This window comes from Strigops habroptila, chromosome 1 (assembly GCF_004027225.2).
Source record: "Strigops habroptila isolate Jane chromosome 1, bStrHab1.2.pri, whole genome shotgun sequence".
Classification (NCBI taxonomy): domain Eukaryota; kingdom Metazoa; phylum Chordata; class Aves; order Psittaciformes; family Psittacidae; genus Strigops; species Strigops habroptila.
In genome coordinates, this window is record NC_044277.2 from 26,410,625 (window position 1) to 26,431,695 (window position 21,071).

At 35.2% G+C, this 21,071-nt stretch overlaps 1 protein-coding gene across 3 annotated transcripts in view; it reads left to right on the forward strand.

The window, feature by feature from the left end:
* The window catches only part of MMP16 (matrix metallopeptidase 16), a 187,117-nt gene that overhangs the window by 100,966 nt on the left and 65,080 nt on the right, over positions 1-21,071 (forward strand). For all 3 annotated transcript variants that reach the window (XM_030496672.1, XM_030496662.1, XM_030496653.1), the window contains one exon: positions 8,592-8,896. In XM_030496672.1, the coding sequence (XP_030352532.1) occupies positions 8,592-8,896 (305 nt within the window). The remainder of the gene's footprint in view (positions 1-8,591; positions 8,897-21,071) is intronic.

The following is a 21,071-nucleotide window of genomic DNA, read 5'->3' on the forward strand; positions in this document are numbered from 1 at the left end:
CTGGATCTTCTCTGCCTGGTATAGTTCATGCTGGTATACCTTGTACACATTATTAGTACTAATGTTATGTACTAACATGACTTTTACAAAGAGAGAAACAGAAAGTGTTTATACCAGCCAGAAGAGTATAGGAGTGAACAAGAGCATATAGAGTATATGAAAATTATAGCCCTATTACAGAACAAACTACAAAGATCTTAATGGTATGGTCTTGATTCTTCCTTTGTGTTTTAGACTGCATCAGGTTACACAACAATATCTGTGAATCAATAAAGCAATGAGCTTTGTAAAAATAGAACATAAATGTTTATATGTCCTTTTTAGACAAAAAATTATTGAATATAAAGTCCGTCTCATCAGAATTCTGGGCACACTGTTCATGATTTTAACTCCAGCAGCCAGTCATTGGTCAATTGATCAGTTTATTCAGTCTGCAGAACACTTTCGTGAATAATATGGGAGAATTCTCTATAAAAAGCCAAGCTTTGCCTTGAATTACAACCACTATGTAGAACTTATAAAAATGTAAAATTAAAATAAATAAAATAAAATATTAAAAGCTATTCAGCTTTATTTTTGCTATCTTGAGGAATAAAAAACCCCTAATTTGATGATTCAACAATATGTAATAACAATTTCTGGAGGTAATTTAGCCGTAAATGGTCAATAGTTTCATCCCGAACCAACTAGAAATAATTTGATCTTTTTCTTGTTGTCAGTGGACATTGGGTCAAGCCATAGATTAATGTTTTTTTCCTTCCTCAACAAGTTGGATACATCCTGGATTTCAGCTCTCCAAAACCTACAGAAGATGAAAGGTTTGGACATGTCTAACTTTATGCTTAAAATGCATAAATTAATGCTAGCTAGGAGCTTCAGTATGCAAGTAAAAATCCTATCTGTCTTGTTAACAATAAACTATGTTATTTCTATGATCTGAATGATCCATATTGTGTGGAATATGGAAAAAGAGTTTTTCTTAGATGTTTAAAAACTACACTGAAAAATAAGAAAATAGTGAATTAAGAAAAAACAAAATACTATTGATTGAAAGTATCAACAAGATTTTGTAATAAAACAATAATTTTAGTGTACTACTACAGAGGAATATTTAGAAAATATTTTCTAAACCAAGAAATTGCCCCTTACTAATCATACTTGTCACAAAGTCAGTATATGATGAATTTCTTTGACTGCATTTCGCTCATGAATGAAAAAAGGTCAGCTCTGTGTCCATAGTGAAATGATAACACGAGTTTTGCATTATAATGACATTCACATTGAATTATTTTTTAAATGTATTGCTATACTATTTCAGCATCAAGACATGAGGCTTGTCTTTTCACTAAAAATGAAAAGCAGAAGTAAGGGGAAATAATGATTGTCTGTTTTTTGTCATTGATGCCAAGAACATCCTAACTTGAACAATTTTGTGAATAGCTGAAATGTCTAAAATCTTTATATGCTAGCAATATTCTATGCTTTGATTCAGTTGTACCTGACTAATACATTTTGAAACATGCCAGAAGCATTTACAAGATTGGGCTGCACTTTAATATATCTTTTTCCCTATGTACCGATACGGCCTACAAGACTTTAAGCAGTGGAAATACCTAACTATATGCTTTAGAATCGTACCCTACCATTTTAAGTAATTAAAAAAGTTTGAAGTTCTTAGCTCCTTTGTAGCACAGAACACACAGTAGTACAGAAAATGAGTGCAGATTTATATTGGGAAGTGATACCTCCAGATGTGGAAAGCATTCTGAGTGACATGGTGAACAAGTTATCAGGATTCTCTAAAAACAGATGTTTTCAAATTGACCCCCCCATGAGTACTTAGCATTCATACTTACATGTTTTGCTGGAACTCTGCTGATTTACAGCTTCAGATCTAGAAAAACAGTGATTTGAACAAGACACATTACTTGTTTTCTACAATAAAGTTCTCATAAACTGTTACACTACCATAGGGCTTCAATCCTTAAGAACTAATGGGGCAGGGATTCCTGACGCTAAGCATTAGCTTTTGTAGTAAGCATGGATGCGGAAATAGATACTAATTAAGTCTCTGTTAACATTCTTATGTCATTATAACTACAATGCCTACCAGCTTTTAGTCAGAAATACCATAAAAAACGCAATTCTAGTCAACCTAAGGATACACAGGAACGTTTCCTGTATGTGATATCTGCTAGTGTAATTTTAGGCACTGTTTAGGAATCTGAATAAAATGGAATGCTTCAGGTGCTGAGCAGATTTAAGCATATTTATCTCTCAGTTAAAGCTTGGTGCTTTCCCAAAGTCCAACTTAATAAAGGTAATACCTGCCCTTTTGTTTAAAGAAATATATTAGTAGTAATATATACCTTAACATTTCTAACCTCTGAATGGCAAAATATACTTAATAAAAGGAGATTAAATTACACTGTGGTGATTCTAAAATTTATGCAATGAAAAAAGTCTAAATAACTGTGATTGTGAGAGAGGATTCCTACGTAACAATCGGTTAAGCCAAATGGCTGTGCTTTTCCACAGTGTAAATAACAAAATAATGCTCTTCATTATATGTATTTTTAGTGTCTTTTTCATATAAAATTTGAATATTGAAGAACATCCACTCATTTCTTTAGTATTTACCTACTTCAGCAATCCTGAAATAATGAAATAGTTTAATATCAACACAATGTAAATGTAAATGTTTATGTCACAGTTTATTAATTTTAAATTGCAAAGTAGTAAATTATGACATGGGTTATTTAGAACATCTTTCCTATGAAAACATTTTTCTGTCAAGTACTTTGCTAATCTTGGTTTTGTAGCTTGTATATCTCATCTGTTGTCACTTTTCATCTCCTTTTAATGAATTATGGGAAGAATATTATCCATGAAACTGAAGAGGCAAGAGAATTATGAATTCTTTCCAAATGGCAGCAGTAGGTTGACTTTTAGTGTGGTCACAGAACAAGAAAATCAAAAGCAATACTTCAGACTTGGGTTTAATCAGCTGGAGCAGGAGATATATGAACTGAGATCACATTTTACATGAGAAACATTCTTAGGTTATATCTGCAAAGAATTAGCAAAGTGAGACTGGAAAGAAGTTGAAACTAAGAAAACCCACATCAGTGAGAGATTAATGAAGCAACTTGATGGAAAGTATCGCTACAGAAATGATGGTGCAAAATGAAATATAGCTTTGGCCAGAGGTAATCTATTAATTTCAATAAAAGTAACAAAGGGGTTAAAACAATAAAAATAAAAAAAGCTGTCATCCAGTTTAGGTTTAATTTGCAGTGATGGAAATGAGAAGGTAGTTTCAACAAATTATTCAAACTTAAGCTATGTTTCAATTAATTTTATCTTAACTGTTTCTTATCTAATACAGATCTATAATTGGACTGCTTCAAACAGATTAGTGATTGCATCTTTCTACCTGCTCAGTTGAATTTCCTGCTCTTTTATCTTCTGTGTCCTTTCTTTCTTTTTTTAGAATGGGATTTCCAATTTGTGACTTTGCTCCAAGAAAATCCTGGAATGTTTGAGAGAAACAGTGTTAAAGAAATATTTTCCCCATTTATGTTTAATGGATATATATATATATGTTCTAAAAAAATTAAAATATCATCTTGCATCATTATAATTACTTAATGATTCTAAAAGTGCTCATTACTATGCAGTCTAATCAGCACAACAGGATAGTAGGATATTGTTAATCTTGTACTCTGGATTTAATGCACAAATGAGCATAGAAACAATTTGAAAAAGTATTTATTATATACAGTGGAGAATAGAAGTATCAAGGTCTGCAGGCCATAAAGTAGTCTGTCACTGAGTTATGACAACTGTTGTGGAGGCCATTACTGCTAAGGTAAGCAGTAATAATAAGCTTTATGCATTTCAAGCTTTGTCTAGCCTTTGTTGAACCACCTCTTGGGTCTAGGTCGGCTCAGAAGGTTTAGTTTTATATACAGAATTGTAGCAATTTACATGAAAAATACAATGAGCTGTTCTAATGACAGCTCAGGAAGGAAAAAAGGAAACAGTGAAATTTAATGGCAAATATGTGCTGCTTAATGTACTGTATTTAAATTTCAGATGACTGATTTTACGCAGCCAAGTGAGGTATATCCTGACAGCCTTGCAAGGCTCCTGAAGCTGTTGCAGCCAAAAATGTGTCACTGAAACATGGATAATTTTTTTTAAAGATATTTTGGGGAAGGAGGGAGAGGGGAAGGAAAACCCAAAGCTTTTATAAAATCAGTAGGACTCAGAATTTCAGAATAACAGTCTCCAAAACAGAACTCCTCAGGCATCTGTAGAAATAGTAAATCAGTGTGAAAAGTGCATATCGCTGGTGAAATCTCATTCTTCTTGTGAAAGACATGGATTTAAAGCTATAATGCCTAAGCAGCTATCAGGTTGAAAACCATGTTTACATCAAATGGCAAAAATAACCACAAAATACTGTATTCAATTGATGCATGGCTGTGTTTGTCAATGAACAACGGTTTTCAAAATTGATACAAAGCATCACTCAGATTACTAGTTTGTAAAAAAATTGCACTGAAATGTTTCATCTTATAGATCTTTTGCTTACTAGAATGCTTTCCCTTTAGAAGGAATTGTATGTTCTTCAGGCTTTTCATAAGGTTGCACTGCTGATCTAGTCAAGGTCAGCATTGGATCTTTCTCTCTGCTGAACATCTTTTCTGCGAAATAATTACTAGACTTAAAGGTTAGGAAAATAATACTTGGGAAAAAACTTGTTTCTCATTGTGATGGCCTTTGTCTAATGCTGCCACCTTGCAATAAGAGTGGTTCTGGGTTGGCATGTCCTTCACTTATTTTTTTTTTTTTTTGAGCTCCATTGTCTGGACGTGTTGAGTGTAAGATACCCATTTTCTCTTTTTTTGTTACCAGTGACAGTTACCACTATTTCATGTGACTGTTGTCTTTAAGATGTTGATCCAAATGTAATAGGAGAAGTGTTCATAGAAAACTTTTCTATTGGAGTGATATGTCTAACCTGAAGACTTTTAAGAGATGGGTCCTAAAATCTTTGGTAGTTGATAGATTGTCTGTAAGGATTCATCTTCTTACTGTACTTTTCCTTTGGAGGTTATATGATCAACATCATGAAAGAAATGTGAAATAACTTGCATTTAATATGTCTACATTGGTGAATTATTTAAGCAAAGTTCCCAGCTAGACACCTTCAACATTTGTGTTACACACACTGTTGGAATTTGCCAGTTTAGGATTGAACATGTCTTGTGTTAAACACATTAAAATGGACAATCATTTTCTGGAAATACTGTTATATTGGAATAACTACTGATTTATTTTATTTATCTAGAGCTATGTTTTTCAGTATAATCTTGCCCTCTCCGGAAGGCTGTTTTGGAAGCCAGAAATCTGTCTTATTTTAATACAGAATGTATGCTTTGAAAAATTTTTCTTCTTTGCAATGAATCTTGAGATTCATTGCAAATAGGATACTATTTCAAAAGCTACTCAACAGCTTGAACCCCCTAGAAAAGGTCTTCCATCACAGTTAAACACCCCTAGTTAATGTGTGTGAAACTAGCACAATGGCTGAATTTTTCATTTGTAATCAATGACTAAAACTTAATTATGTGCACTGAAAAAGCAAGAAAATGTGGAGTGATAAGGTTTAAAATGTGACTCAAACCCCTTTTAGACCAAGTAATTAATCAACTTACCACCCATACAAAATTCCAATCTGTTTTTATCCATTTCCTCATATCACATATACTAGCATAAGATCATCCGTTTGTTCTGTTTGCCTAAACCCAAATGTGTGACTTTAATCCGTTACTATGACTCTTAAATACAAACCAATAAAATAAACCTGTATGTTTCAGATGAGCTTTTCCAGTGTCAAAATACCAGTTTTGCCAGACATACTCTATTTTCTACGAAAGCCTGTTGATTCATTTGCTGTATTCATTATATGTAGTGAATAACAGAGGCTCATGTAGCGATAAGTGAAGAGGGAATGGTTTTACACTGAAAGAAGGTAGATTTAGATAAGACATTAGGAAGAAATTCTTTACTGTGAGGGTAGTGAGACACTGACGCAAGTTGCCCAGAGAAGCTGTGGATGCCCCGTCCCTGGCAGGTTCAGGACCTGTTCAATGTTCAGGTTGGATGGGGCTTTGAGCAACCTGGTCTAGTGGAAGATGTCCCTGCCCATGGCAGGGATGGAGTTGGAATGTAATGTTCTTTAATGTCCCTTCCAACCCAAACCATTCTATGATTCTATGAGCTGTGCTTGAGACAATTTACATGCTTCAGAGAGCACAGTGCAGGATTGATGAAGAGCAAGTTCTTCAGCTCTATAAGTGGTATTCTTAGCGTAGAAACAGGTTAACTGTTGTCAAGCTTTTGGTAGTGGCAGTGTAAGTATGCCTTTGTGAGGTGTTTTGATTTGGTTGCACGTGACACTCCGGTTGTAAAATACTGTACGTTGTCAAGGGGCACAGGATGAGTAATTTATGAACCTGCTAACTAAAACATCTCAAAAAAGTATTTCACAAAGGAGGGAGCATTCGGAGAGGGGTTCTGCAGGCACTGGTGGTTGGTCCAGAGCATCCAATATTTTTTTTAAACACCTGAAAATCAACACAACATCGATCATAAAATTAGTGATGAGTAAATAGTTATGAAGGGCATCATACAAAGCAATTTGAATTGCATGACATTTATATCATATAAGGTAAGGCTATGCCTACAGATCAGAAGACTTTTTCTCTCTGACTGCAAGATCAGTACAGCAGTACTTTGTAGTTCTGGCAGAGTCAGTTTTAAAGAACATTGCAAAATTGGAGTAAATTCAATGAAAATTACAGAAAGTGTTTAATAGGCTGGACAAAATGTCTTATAATAAGAGATTTAATAAGTTTAAACTTTAATTTCAAAGAGACAACAAAAAGGTTATGACTTTGCAGTGCAGAAATGTCTTTTAAATGTCTTTTTTTTCAAGGGAAAAAGTGTTCTTTAAGCTCATGTATGTGAAAGAGAAAGGCAGAATAAGAACCAATGTTAACAGCCAGATAATTAAGGGAATAGGCAGAAGTATGTAATGACTGGTTAAATCATCTTTGGAACAAAAGATCAAGGGAAGGAGTGGATTCCCTACAGTACACTATCTTCTAATCTATCTGTTTTGTTATCTTTTTGGAACATGCATACTAGCTAAAAAGAAATAATGCCTTGGTTAAACTAGTGTTATTGGATTCAGTACAAGAATATTTTTGAGTGGAAGTCAAAATAGACAACTTTGTTTCCTACATGAAGCTGTGAACAAAATATTATACATGTCAAGTAAAATCTATAAAATTAGATTTGAAGGATTTATTTCCATTTATATTAACTAACAATACCATATAATCAAACACATTTAATGCACTAAGTGAATGAATGATTCCACGTTTATTCATGAAAATATTTTTGTTCTCCACTAACATGCCATGCTGTGATAAGTTACATAAATCTTACATATACTTTAGGACTATGTAATTTCTGAAATTTATGCTGGACATTCAGTCAAGCACATGTCAAATAAACAAAGACCATCTGATTGCAGCAGTTTGAGAACAGACACAACCCTAACAGAGATTTTGAATTTACTCATATTTTGAATTTACTCATATGAATTGAGTAAAAATGATGGAGGAAATTGGGTACGTCTGAAGTTGATTATTGCTGTTCTTTTTTTTGAATTCAATAATAAAAATAAAGGTTTTTTTAATGATAATTCCACTAAAATTTACTAGTAACTGTGACTCTGAAATAAACTGTAATTCTGATGTTTTTTTGCCTTTCTCTCATGTGTGTCATTTGAAGAGGTAGTGGAGACTGAAATTTCTGTTTAAATATATGTTTCTGAATTAGTAGATAATCGTGTTCTATAAAATTATTTCTCTGATTAATTCTACAATTTTATGCAAGATTTATGGAAGTAATCAGATCATAAAAGAGCATCTTAGCCTGTATTGAAATAAAAAGGCTTTGTTTCTGATAGGAAATTATCTAGCCAGTCACAAAAGCAACAAGAACTGTTTTTAAGGCTTTGTGAATACTGGTTTGTGGTCACAGTATGGAGCTCTGCTATTGTTAATGGACTCACTAAGAAGTTAAAATTTCATTTAACTGGAAACATTTTTCTTCTGATCAGAAATGACATGCTGTTCTGTAGCTGTGATGGATTCTAATTGTGGTCCAGGAGGTAAACAGTCAGTGGTTGATTAATCTGGTTATCCCACTGTTAAGAATTTTTCATTTGAAAATATTTTTAATCTTCTAAAAATAAGATTTTTGGACTGCTGAGAGTAACCCATCTAATACATAATAAGTTCTAGCATAAAAGGCTACACAGATTGACACAGTAATTTCACACCGACTTGGTTAAAAACACTATTCTCAAAGGATACAATGACAGAATACTATGTTTTATTAAAAGCACAGTGCTTTTAATAATTAGAGGAAAATGGATGTAAGCAGTGCCACTTACCACTCTGTCAAATTTAATCTATTTAATTTTTTTTTTTTTTTGTTTCTTTCAGCATAAAGAACGTCACTCCAAAAGTAGGTGATGCTGAAACTCGTAAAGCCATTCGCCGTGCCTTCGATGTGTGGCAGAATGTAACTCCTCTAACATTTGAAGAAGTTCCTTATATTGAGTTAGAAAATGGCAAGAGGGACGTGGATATTACAATCATTTTTGCATCAGGTTTTCATGGAGACAGTTCTCCCTTTGATGGGGAGGGAGGATTTTTGGCTCATGCATATTTCCCTGGGCCAGGAATTGGGGGAGACACTCATTTTGACTCAGATGAGCCATGGACTTTGGGAAATCCTAATCATGATGGTAAGAAAAGATTTTGGTTTAAACAAAATAAATAAATGACATGAACTTTCAGCTAACAGGCCTGTTTCCATGCTTCGCTGTACTTAAAGGCGCATAGTTTTCTTTTCTAATTTTACATTACTTTAGAAATATCTGTTGATTGTTCTGTTTAACATCTCTGTTGATTGTTCTGTTAGAATCTGAGAGAGAAAAGTTTATGTCTAAATGTAAGTTATGATATGAAAACGTTTCTCTTGAAAAACATTGAATTCTTGTTAGGAACTTTTCTGTTCATTCAAACATTGTACTGTTGAATGTTTATATAAACTACTTTCATTTTGGAATTATTTGCCATATATTTAGGTTTAGGAAAAATGTGGAATGTTCTTTAGCAGTGATATGAGATGTTAAGAACAAGTAAGACTACCCACCAATACAATCGATACCAAGGTAAAAAAACCTCTACACTTCAGGTTTTCTTTGTGGTGATGCAGTGGCAGCATTTAAAGTCAACTCTTAGAGATGCCATTCCAAGAACAGACTTTGTGTTTCCCATTAACTTTTGAAAGTCTTTTGGAATTGTTAATTCCGACAGTAATTCCAATTTACTTAAGTTGTACATTCTCTGTAGTCAAATACATGACTGCATAGTGCAGTTGACACACCTAAAATTTACCAAATAAAAATTAAAGATACTTTTTAAGGTTACTCTTCACAGAACTATAATCTGTCCCTTGCTGAGCTCCAAGTTGATAGGATGAAATTACTGCCATTATCTAGGGAACCTAATTTAAAACTAGCTTTTGCATCTCTGTAGAACAGTATCAAAAAAGAGGTTTTGTGTAGACATATTGTCTGTTTGATGCTTTGACAGGTTTTGCTCCAAGCAGCCCCAGTTGTCCTAGTAGATCTCTCTAAGCCAGTTACCTAGAGTTTGAGTGTCTCTTCAGCAAACAATGATTCACAAAAGAGGATTCACAGATGCACAAAGAGGATATTTTTGGCATACAGAAGATGATAAAGTCTAGAAGAAGTGCAGAACTGTTGTATTTCAATGTTATACTGAATTTGTGAACAATGAGAGGCTTTATCTAATTCCTTTTCTTTCCCTTTCTCACCTGAGATCTTCCAAGTAAAATTCAGAGCTTTTTATGTAGCATTATTTGTAGCCTAGAGTTTGCTACAAAGCTTTAAGTTAGTATTTCAGGAGTATAAATATAATGTGACTGTTCTTATGGTGCAATACTTCTGCTGTGCTAGGGTCACTGAAGCAAGAGCAGCATACTGCATTGTGAAAGCCTTTAGTAGCAGAATAAGAAGCTTATTTCTTGTGGACCAAGCCCTAGATTCTTACTGGAGCAAAATCTGTGGTATTGCACTGCTCATATTTGCCCTCTTCACAAGTTTAGCTCAAAGAAACAATGGGAATCTTCTGTTTGTGCAGTTTAGGTACATAGTCACAGCACTGTGAGTCTTAATGAAGGTGTTTTTATGGGCTTCGGTGGGAAACCAACACTGCACATAATGCTTTGTGGTTTTGGAGCTGTTACTTCAAGCACTTGGGAAAATCTACAGACATCTGTATGTTGAAGTCAAGGTGTCAATTTAAAATGTGATAACTCTTCTGGAGGGAGCAGTTCCACATATGGATACTTTTAGTCTTTATGAAAGTGTGGAAACTTCTGGACATCTCCTTCTCCTTTAACTTGAGTAATTTTCAGAGTGCAAAAGGGCACTCATGTCTTTATATGTCTTTTTGTGGTTCAGTTTTGTAGAACAGTTTTCAGAAGTTACTTTGTGTATTAGTGGATTTTAAGATATTTTGAAAGAAAAAAATTCAAGTGAAAGTAAAATGACATTATCACTAAAAATATGCTCTTATGTTTTGTAGAACAGTGAACTTTTGTAAGAAAAAGTTTTGCTATCTATACCATGAAGATTTAATAGAGACAAATGGAATTTTATTCTGCAGATTTAATAACTTACGTAGTTTGGTGTGCTCATATATAGAATCATAGAATCATAGAATAGTAAGGGTTGGAAAGGACTTAAAGATCATATAGTTCCAACCCCCCTGCCATGGGCAGGGACACCTTGCCCTAAACCATGTCACCCAAGGCTCTGTCCAGCCTGGCCTTGAACACCGCCAGGGATGGAATATCCACAACCTTCCTGGGCAACCCATTCCAGTGCTTCACCACCCTCACTGTAAAGAACTTCTTCCTTATATCTAATCTAAACTTCCCCTGTTTAAGTTTGAAGCCATTACCCCTTGTCCTACCACTACAGTCCCTAAGGAAGAGTCCCTCCCCAGCATCCTTATAGACCCCCTTCAGATACTGGAAGGCTGCTATGAGGTCTCCACACAGCCTTCTCTTCTGCAGACTGAACAGCCCCAAAACTCTCAGCCTGTCTTCATACAGGAGGTGCTCCAGCCCTCTTATCATCCTCGTGGCCCTCCTCTGAACTTGCTCCAACAGCTCCGTGTCCTTTTTATAAAAGTTGAGGACACCAGAACTGTACGCAATACTCCAAGTGAGGTCTCACAAGAGCAGAGTAGAGGGGCAGGATCACCTCCTTTGACCTGCTGGTCACGCTTCTTTTGATGCAGCCCAGGATACGGTTGGCTTTCTGGGCTGCAAGCGCACACTGCTGGCTCATGTTAAGCTTCTCATCAACCAACACCCCCAAGTCCTTCTCTGCAGGGCTGCTCTGAATCTCTTCTCTGCCCAACCTGTAGTTGTGCCTGGGATTGCCCTGACCCAGGTGTAGGACCTTGCACTTGGTTTGGGTAAACTTCATAAGGTTGGCATCGGCCCACCTCAGAAGTGTGTCAAGGTCCCTCTGGATGGCATCCCCTCCCTCCAGTGTATCAACCGAACCACACAGCTTACTTTCTTAAGGGACGCTTTTTCCTGTTAGAATTCAATAGTCAAGGTAGAAAACCCAGGATATTTTACAACTAGAAAATTTGTGCAAAATACATGACAATTAAAATATCTTACCAACACAAATTTTCTGAAGAGTTTTGGCAACTCCAAACTCCAAGTTTCATTGTTGAGCTGGTATGCACCATCGATCTTAGGTCACAGCTATTGTCCAGAGAAAAACCATATGTCGTTGTGACTCTAGAAATAGCAATGTATGTGCAGTTGATCTCTACATGCAGAGAGTCTATTTGTCTGACTGGTGACTTCCAGTTACCAGGTAGGCCAAGTTCTGATGATCTTACTGCATTAGCTCATGTCTAAGAATCCTGAAGGAACATCCAGATTTTTTTTTTTTTTTTTTGAGACTGGGAAAAAATTCAGTGTGGAAAAAGAAGACCAACATGCCATTTGGGATTGGCAGGAAGAAAATACTTACACGTCTCTTAGGCTCCCTATTATCTTGAGCTCAGTCTCAGAGCACTGAAAAGCAGAAGGTTGAAAAATATTTATGATCTTAGCTAGAAGTAATTTTTCTCAGGTGAGTGTAATTTTTTTAAAAGTTCATTTCTCCAATAGTCATCTTCATGTAGTGTTATTCAAAATCCAATAGAAGTGGGAAAATATTTGGTGATTTATTTTTATTTGTGTTCTCTAATCCAGTTTTTCCCCAGAGAGCTGATTTTCTCTGATTCCTATTCTGTTATTCCAGAGTGATTTAAAAACACGGACCAACTTGGTTATTTAGCAGCAAAAACGCAAATATAAGATCCTCTTGGAAAGTACTAGCCTCATTCTCCACCTTGTACTATTCTTCTAATGAAAACACTTTGCATACTGTCTGCCTCAGAAAAGACAGGCAACTTCTTGAAATGCTTTCATTAACTGTTGTCCTGTTTAAAATAACTTCCGTTACAAATAGAAATCATATACAAATTCAGTATTCTGACTATAGTTAATTCCCAAGCTAATTTATCCCGATGACTTGATTGCTGTGTCTTCATACTTCAGGCTTTTTTTGTTTATGTTACCATGTTTGCTCGATTTTCTTGTGTTTTGCTTGGTTTTAATAATGTCCTAGACTGAAAGGACAGTTCCAGTAGAAATGGATCATCTCTACAGTGCAGTGCTGCTTTCCTGTGTTCTCACTTCAGTTGTATGTTTTTGTGGGTTGCAGATCGATCTTATCAATCTGGGAGAGATAGCTGTGCTTTGACTTCTCCCTCATTCTGAAGAATGAATAAGCTTTTTGTAGGAGTAAAGACTAATGGGCCTGTCGCTCAAGAAAAAAAGTCCTGTCATACACTTGTAGACTCTCTAAAATTATTTATTTCTTTGCTTTCTTAATACCCTGTAAGCACAGTACAGCTGGTACCGTAACTCCAGCTGTGCTGTAGAGTTAAGCTGTAGAGTTTCCTTCCACCGTGCTGCAGGCGATGCCAGAAATAAGCCAGAAAGAAGGACAATAAACTTGCCATCACAGGGGAGAAGTGGAAACAAGGACAGAATTTCTTTTTCTAGGGAAGGAAGAATATACCTGAGGATAAAAGGTATTAGGTTTGGGTTTTTTTTATTTTGCAAGGTAGTGAAATGATAGTCTTCCAGTACTTTGGACAAAGTGTTTGTATGCATTGGACTGTAGCCTTCCTCCAGTCAGCTTTCATGTTCCACTTTTTCTTTTAGGACATCTACTTTTCAATTTGTTCTGTGGGAGTAGGCCTTTTCACCCCATTTCCTTTATGGTCTTCTATCCAGGCTTCAGTGTGCAAGGAGAGCCTTAGGTTTGTAAATTACCGGGGCAGGATGGTTTCTTCATGTATCTTATGAAATACCTTGGTAACATTTGGCAACTATGGTAGAAGAAGAGGATGCAGTTAAAAAAACAGGTGTAACACTGTTCAGGAATAGCAAATCAGAAAGGGTAGGGAATATCACAGGAAAACATTTCACAATATGTACATTTAGAGATGTCAAAAGAGAAAATAATTAACAGGAGATGAAAATCAAGTTACTAAAGTAGCTATCTGAAAATCAGCACTTATTAAGAAAAACTTTAAATGCTTATTTTCTTCTAAAGTTAAGTGGTGGAAAGAAAAAGAAGTAGAGAGACAAAAAAGAAAGGAAAAAGAGGAAACCTTCCTATAACAGTCTTGAGGCTAGGGAGAGATTTCATTGTTCCAATGACTCCCAATCCATTTAGGTGATATATATCACCTCATTTTTTGAATGAAAAATTTATGTACAATGACTAATGTATCTAAATCCAGAAAAGGACAATGGCTTCTAGCTAAGGGTGGCAATATTTTGGAGATATTGTATTGTAAAAATCCTCAACAAAAATCTTGTTCAAAGTATATTTTTTTTAAGTCACAATATTTCACATCACTGTCATGAAATTCAAAGTCACTGCCAGGGAGTGGCAGGGATAGCAACTGTTTCTGTAGTAAATTTTCTAATAGCTAGTACAAAAATCTTATCCTATGCTTTGTCTTCCTGTACCAAAACTGAAATAAAAAATTTTAGAAGGCCAGTTTTCCTGTGTGCACTACAGAAAATGCAAATTAGAAGTTAAAACATATATTGTAAACAGTAGTCACTAAGATTTTATTTCATTGTGTCATTCCTGTGGCTGAAGGTTGGCTATGATCCCATAGCAGAACCTTGAGAAAGGGAGGAGGCAACATTTCATGTAAGAGCTGCTAAATGCAGTCTACACAGTGGGGGCTTCTTCTGAAGTGATAAAATATATATAGGATCATTAGCTGCTGTATTTTGAAGGGGAAGGGTTGAGGGTTTTCTGCTTGTTGGTATTTTATTGTTTGGGTTGAGTTTTTGCTACGAATCCCTTGTAAAGCCTTGGAGAGAACAAGAACTATTCTCAGTTTAGTTTGTAGTTTTCCCAGTAATTTAAAAGTGGACAGTTTCAAAAACCAAATGAATCTCAGACTCTTCATTTCTGAAGTAACACAAGAGAGAGACAGATGAAGAGTCTGAAACTTGTTTTCTGAACAGGGACTACAGAGGAAGGTGTCTCATGTTTAGAAACCCATGTATCTGTGACTAGTTCTGTGAGCAAACCCCAAGTACCATTTAATGGATCAAGTTTGCGTAATGTTCTGACATTCCCTGGTAACATCAACCCATCAAAGCCATGTTCCTTAACTAGTGACTATGCTCAGAAGTTTCATTTTGGCAGATAATGGCAGGAAAGAAAGGACTGTGGTGATTTTTGTTATTAATAGTCACTGCTACCTGCATGTTGAATTCCTATCAGTTTGCAATAGTGACTGAGATGTATCTGTTCTTCTTTCTCGCTATTCCTTTACATATTTTCAACCAATCTCTTCCCTGGATTTATTGCATGATGTATTATAAACATAATTCCCATTAAATATAGGAAAGTTCTCAGATGGAATTCTAAAAAATACGGTAGAGAAAGCAAAAAGGAAAACATTCAGAGAAGGGATGAAGATAATATAATGGATTATATCTCCAATATGAATGGATGAAGATACATATACCATATTCTGATACTAATACTTAAAATCATGTATTTTATGGCTTCTTAATTTATATATTTCATTTCTTCACCTGAGAGTGTATGAAAACATTTTTGCTATCTGTCAGAAGGTAAACATCTCTAACTTAAGGCATAAACTCTTGCCTCTATTTAAAAAACTGCATTGGTTTATCAAAATTGATTTCATATTTCTCTGGCTACATGCACTTAAGTTAGTTTAAACCTTTTTTAAAGCAGTCATTTTTTATTGGGAAATTACTGAATGCATCTAAGCCTATTTAAGGGAGTGTTAAACCAGTTTGAATGGAGAATGCACTACTTTTAACTAGATTAATTCAAGATTGACCTACTTACGCAAGTGCAGCTTTTTAAAACAGAGCAAGATTTAAACGTAGCTCTTGTGGAAAACAAGGATTTCTTGGGAACTTAGATTTCAAGTACATTAGTCATGATGCTTAATGTACCAATTACTGGCTAAAATCTGACAATAGAACTCTGTCTTTCAGTGGCAGAAAATATTTGGCAAAATATTTGGCTAAGTTTAAGATAAACACAGTAGATCAGTAATGGTAGTTTGATACTCTTCTCTTTGTATTCATATCTGCAAGAAAAATAGAAGTCAAAATGCAAGATTTTTTTTACCTTTGTAGCAAATTTACCAAGGCAACTACTGTACCATACTGAAATTCTGCAGAAATCAGTTCTTCTATCAAAAACATAGAATGAATAGTAGCAAATGAAACTTCATTACAGAAGTTTTTTAGTGTTCAGTTACTTTTAAATGTAAGGAGAGTATTACTGCAGAGTGCTCATATTCTTGTGCAATATTTGTACCTTGCATATACATGAAGCTGTATTTTCAGGAAAACAAAACCAAAATTTAAATAATTTAGTAATATTCTTGTTAACTCACCAGCATTCGGAAAAATATTCAAGTTTTGCAGGCAATAGAAAGAAAAAAACCCAAACCCATCACTTTGTACAATGCTGTCTGTATGTTGCCAAGTAAAAGCTTCTTGGACCTGATGCAAGTACAGTATCTAGTGTAATATACTTGGACTCTAGTTAGTGCATAGATTCTGCTATGGGCACTGTGTTGGCAGCCAAGAAAAATTTACGAAAATCCTGATCTCTGAACTGCATAGATCAACTTGTAGTAAATTTCTTTTGGCTGCCAGTGTGGTTGACAGAGTGCAGGAGATATATGCTTCTGGAAGTATGAACCAGTGGAGTTGTGAAAATTAAGCCTCCTAAGGGAGCTCTTTGTCTCAAACTGTGCTCATGTCATATGCTATGGTTAGGTATAAAGAAAGCCAAGCATTTCAGATTAAAGGAAGTTCTGTATTACAATATTACCATGACTTTAATTTCATAAAGCATAATGCTCTTAGTTAATTGATTATATAAATATTTTAATAAGCTCTTATCAATATCAAATTTGACCTGTAACCAAGCAGTGTGACTTTGCAGCTGTCACATGCTTGTTTTCCAGATCTGTACTAGGATAAATTTGTAAAAGATTGATATCTTATTTGAGCTTGTATTGTATTAGACTTATGTATGTACTTGTAAACACAGACTTGCCAACATGGGTTCATATCAAGGGTTATCCTACAATATATCCTATCTCCAGTTATTAACAGATACCTAGGGAAGAGAGTAAGAGCAGGGCAAACATATGGCAGCAAAACACCAGCATATTCCCTCTTAGCTTCCAGAAATCTGTGGCTCAGATTTCTGAGGCACAGGCCATATTTTTGTGTTTAATAGCCTTTGAGGGATTTCCTTTCATGAATTGGTGTAATCTCTTTTTGAACTCATGTAAGCATTTGGTATCCACAACATCCTGAGGCAATTGTTCTATAGCTTGCATGTGAAAATTACCTTTTCTGAATTTTGAACCTGCCATTGATAGATTCACTTTATGTAGACTGGTGCCTATATTGTGAGAAACTAGTTTCCTCATCATTTTATCTAAGCCATGCATAATTTTATGGACTTCTGTCATACCTTGTTTCCAGGATAAAGAGAGATAAAAAGACCTAGCCTGTTGAGTTACATCTTTGTTTATATGTAGTTGTAAGGTTAAGGAAGCACAACTGTTATTTTAAACTGAATCTATTTGAGTGCAAAATGAGAGAATTAGCAATATTATAAAAGATAGCAAAAAACAACTATTACATTTATAACATTACACAATGATGAAGATGCCAGGATAATATTTACAGAAACTTTGCAAGTTGCAGGGAAGTGGAGTAAAGATTGATTTTTTTAATTTCACCATTTCCCCTGAAATGCGATTTAATTCAGGAGTCAGCTAGCACAGATAATAACTTTCTATTGCTAGACCTCAAGGCTTCCAGTATTTAAAAATTAAACCAGTCTTTCCACATCAGTAAGTGCATGTTTTGTTGATAGAACTTAACAGGCTAATCTGTCCTCAAACTTCCCAAATCTTCCATGGATTATACTTGCTTTGTATGCATATGCCCACCTGTTCCATATCTAGTCACCAGAAGATTTTACATAAAATGGTGACACTGAAGCATTCAATGTCTGCTGCATAAAATGTGTCCTTGAAAAGACAGCGGGTGCAAAGCTGCACTTGAGAATAGAAACATCCCTTTCAGTTACTGAAGAGATTGAAAATGATCAAAAATAAACCATAAATGGCCCTGGCTGGCTTGTGAGGACTCAGTCATTAGGCATAGTGCTATACAAATAGGAGAAGAGGATCTCTCTGCTAGACATGCTAGACCCCATTTACTGTAAGGCTGCAAGTCAGATAACTGAAAATATTAACTGTTGGTGAGATAATGACCTCATTTTTATTGTTTGGGGTGAGTTCTTTTGCTTTCATGGAGCACCATTTTGGCTTTGAGAAAAGTACTTCATTTACATGTTATTAAAAGGGAAATCTGTTAAACACTGGCAGTCAGTGAAAGCAGTCTTGTGGATGAATCCAACCCATGATCTAGATGTGTGTTTAGCTGGCTGTTTTTAATACATTTCAGGGGCTATCAGTGTGCAATACCATGCTCTCAGCTTCCTTCTGGCCTAAAATTGCCAAGTGCACTATTATGCAAACTGAAAGACAGACTGAGGAATATGTCAAGAAGGCGGACTTTGTGATATTCTTAGTTAAAACAATGGAAATGTAGACTGTTACATACATCTCACATTGTGCTTTTTTGTGTCTATAGAAGCAAGGTGATATTTATATTGTAGGTTAATTGCCAGAGATGGTCATGATGCAGGTCAGGTCGTAAACAAAAAAAGGCTGTGTAACCTGAGCCACTAAATTGCATATAGCTTCCATCATGGTGTAGGTAAACATAGATCATTGCAAGCCTATATGGAATAGTTAGGGAAGTTGCAAACTCAGTTATCCATTCAAACTGCAACTGGAGGTTATTATATCCCAAATACCAGGGCCAGTAGAACAATCTGCTTGCATTTGCTGTCTGCCTCAGTTCACAATCAGCTAGCCTATCTTAAACTGCTAATGAAAAGTGTTAAAACCGAGCTGGCTGACTTTGCATGGGAATAAATGGGGAAAGTTCACATTGTCTGTTACATCAGCTTTACTGCCAAGGAAACGTCTAGCTGAAAGGCAGAGTGGACCCTTGCAGACAATTTTGGCAAAGATTGCACTTATGTTGACAGAAAAATAAATGCCCCCCCTTTTTTTTTTTTCTGCAAAGATGTCTTTGTCTTGAACAACAATGAAGATAAGTTTATCTTTGCAAACTGGATCCATTTAGTCAGACACTCCTGTAAATATATTAAGAGATGTGAATATGGGGAATTTCAATTGAAAAATATTTGTTAAATCATTAATAAGTTTAAACTAACATTACTGGAGTTTCATTTTGTGGGGTTTTTTTAGCTTTGTTTTGTTTTGGTTTGCTTTGTTCTTCCTGCAGTATGCTAGAAAAGAGCACTGGGAAGGCTGTTTTGTTCAGGCAAACATGTATTTTGAATGAGTGCATACATAAAATGTGGGCCACATGATTATTTTTATGACCCCACAGCCCTTCACACACTGAGGAAAACAAGAAAACCCAAAAGTAACACCTCACACATAACAAATCTAGCTCTTACCTTAACCTTTTCTTCCTTTAGAAAGAAGCTTAGCAGATTTTGAGTCCTGAATCTGAGAGGTTTTTGTATAATTTTTGTACATGACAGAAAGTTTTGGGGAAGAGGAAACAAAATTAAATAATATGACATATTCCAATACTTTTTTTTCTAATCCCCTATGAATCTTTTTTATGTGTTCTCCATCAGCTTACAAAAAGGCAATATATCTTTAAAATGTATGAGGTAAAAATAATGCTAATAGAGCTAATGGTAATAATGAAGAAACTACCTTGTGAGCTATGAGATTTCACACCAGAGACTGAATTTCAGGTGTGTGAAAGATTAGTTGCTATGGAAAGCTTGTGAAAAGCCATAGTCTCAAACATGTTGGGTTAAAAAAAAAAAACAAACCATAAAATCACCTTTATTATTGAAAATAAGTTGAAATCAGTTCATAACTAAAAATTCACCTAATAATCAATGGCTTGAAATTTTTATTCTTTTCAATCTGATCTATTAGTGGAAATAATTTAGGCGAGAGAAACTATCTATGATGCTCAAATTGTCCCTTTAAACCAAAAAGTGGCATTTCTGTCATTTAAAGCAGGCACCAGGCTTAGCATTCCAACTCGTATGTGACCCAGAGACTTTCGAGTCACTGTTTGCTGCTAGGGCCATTTCATGGAAACTTTTTCATCAAGACAGCAGCTTTAGAAAATCTGACTTTTCCCAAAGAAGTTCTATAGGATATTACTATTGCACTGCCCCCTCCTTTCCCCTACTTTTCAAGGGCAGACAGAATCTGAAAAATCATGTTGCAATTACTAAGGATGTTGTCATGGTTTCCTGAAAGAATGAGACAAGAATTTTACAGTAATGATGTATTTGTTTATCTGTTACGCAGAAGTTTAATGGATTGTTATTGCAAAAGTAGAAGAATGTAAGATAACCCTAAAACTAAGGTAATATGACTTTTTCAAGTCATATGTAAAACTACCTATGACTTTTTCAAGAATATTATGTGAATAACTAATGAAAGATTTTTTTTTACAATATCTGTGTTCTCATGCCTAGAGAATAATTTGTGCTTTATCCTGGAATGCTTCACTTCAAAATGCTCAAACCGTATGTTCTTGAGCCCAGAATGGTTTTAATCTATATTTAGACTCCTTCCTAAGTAAATGGCTTGGGTTTCAAAAAGTGCTGAGCAGCTAACACCAATACCTGGAAACATCCACAGCTAAAACATCAGGTCGGGAAAAAAGGGTAAAAATAGAAAAATCAAAAAGAACCAGCTAAATTAAAAGAACAGCATTGTTTTCAGCAAAATGTTTTGTTGTAGTGGACAGGTTTAAGTCTCGAGTTCAAGTCAATGATGAATGCTTCCTGGTTTTGTACATTTATCACTTAAGCCCATATCCCATACTTCTATAATGAATGTTTTACCACTGACTTAAATGAAAAGACACAAGTCAAAAGCCAGAACACTTGAGGGGGTGGAATTAATCTGACCATATGTTGATGTTTATATCTGAGTTAATCTCATAGAGTACCTTTAGAGTTAGAGGAGAGATATATTGCCTTCCTGGGTAAGATTTGTCGCATCCTGAAGTAGGTGTCTAAAATTCACTAGATGAGTCATGTCCTGGAATACCTGTTTCTTATC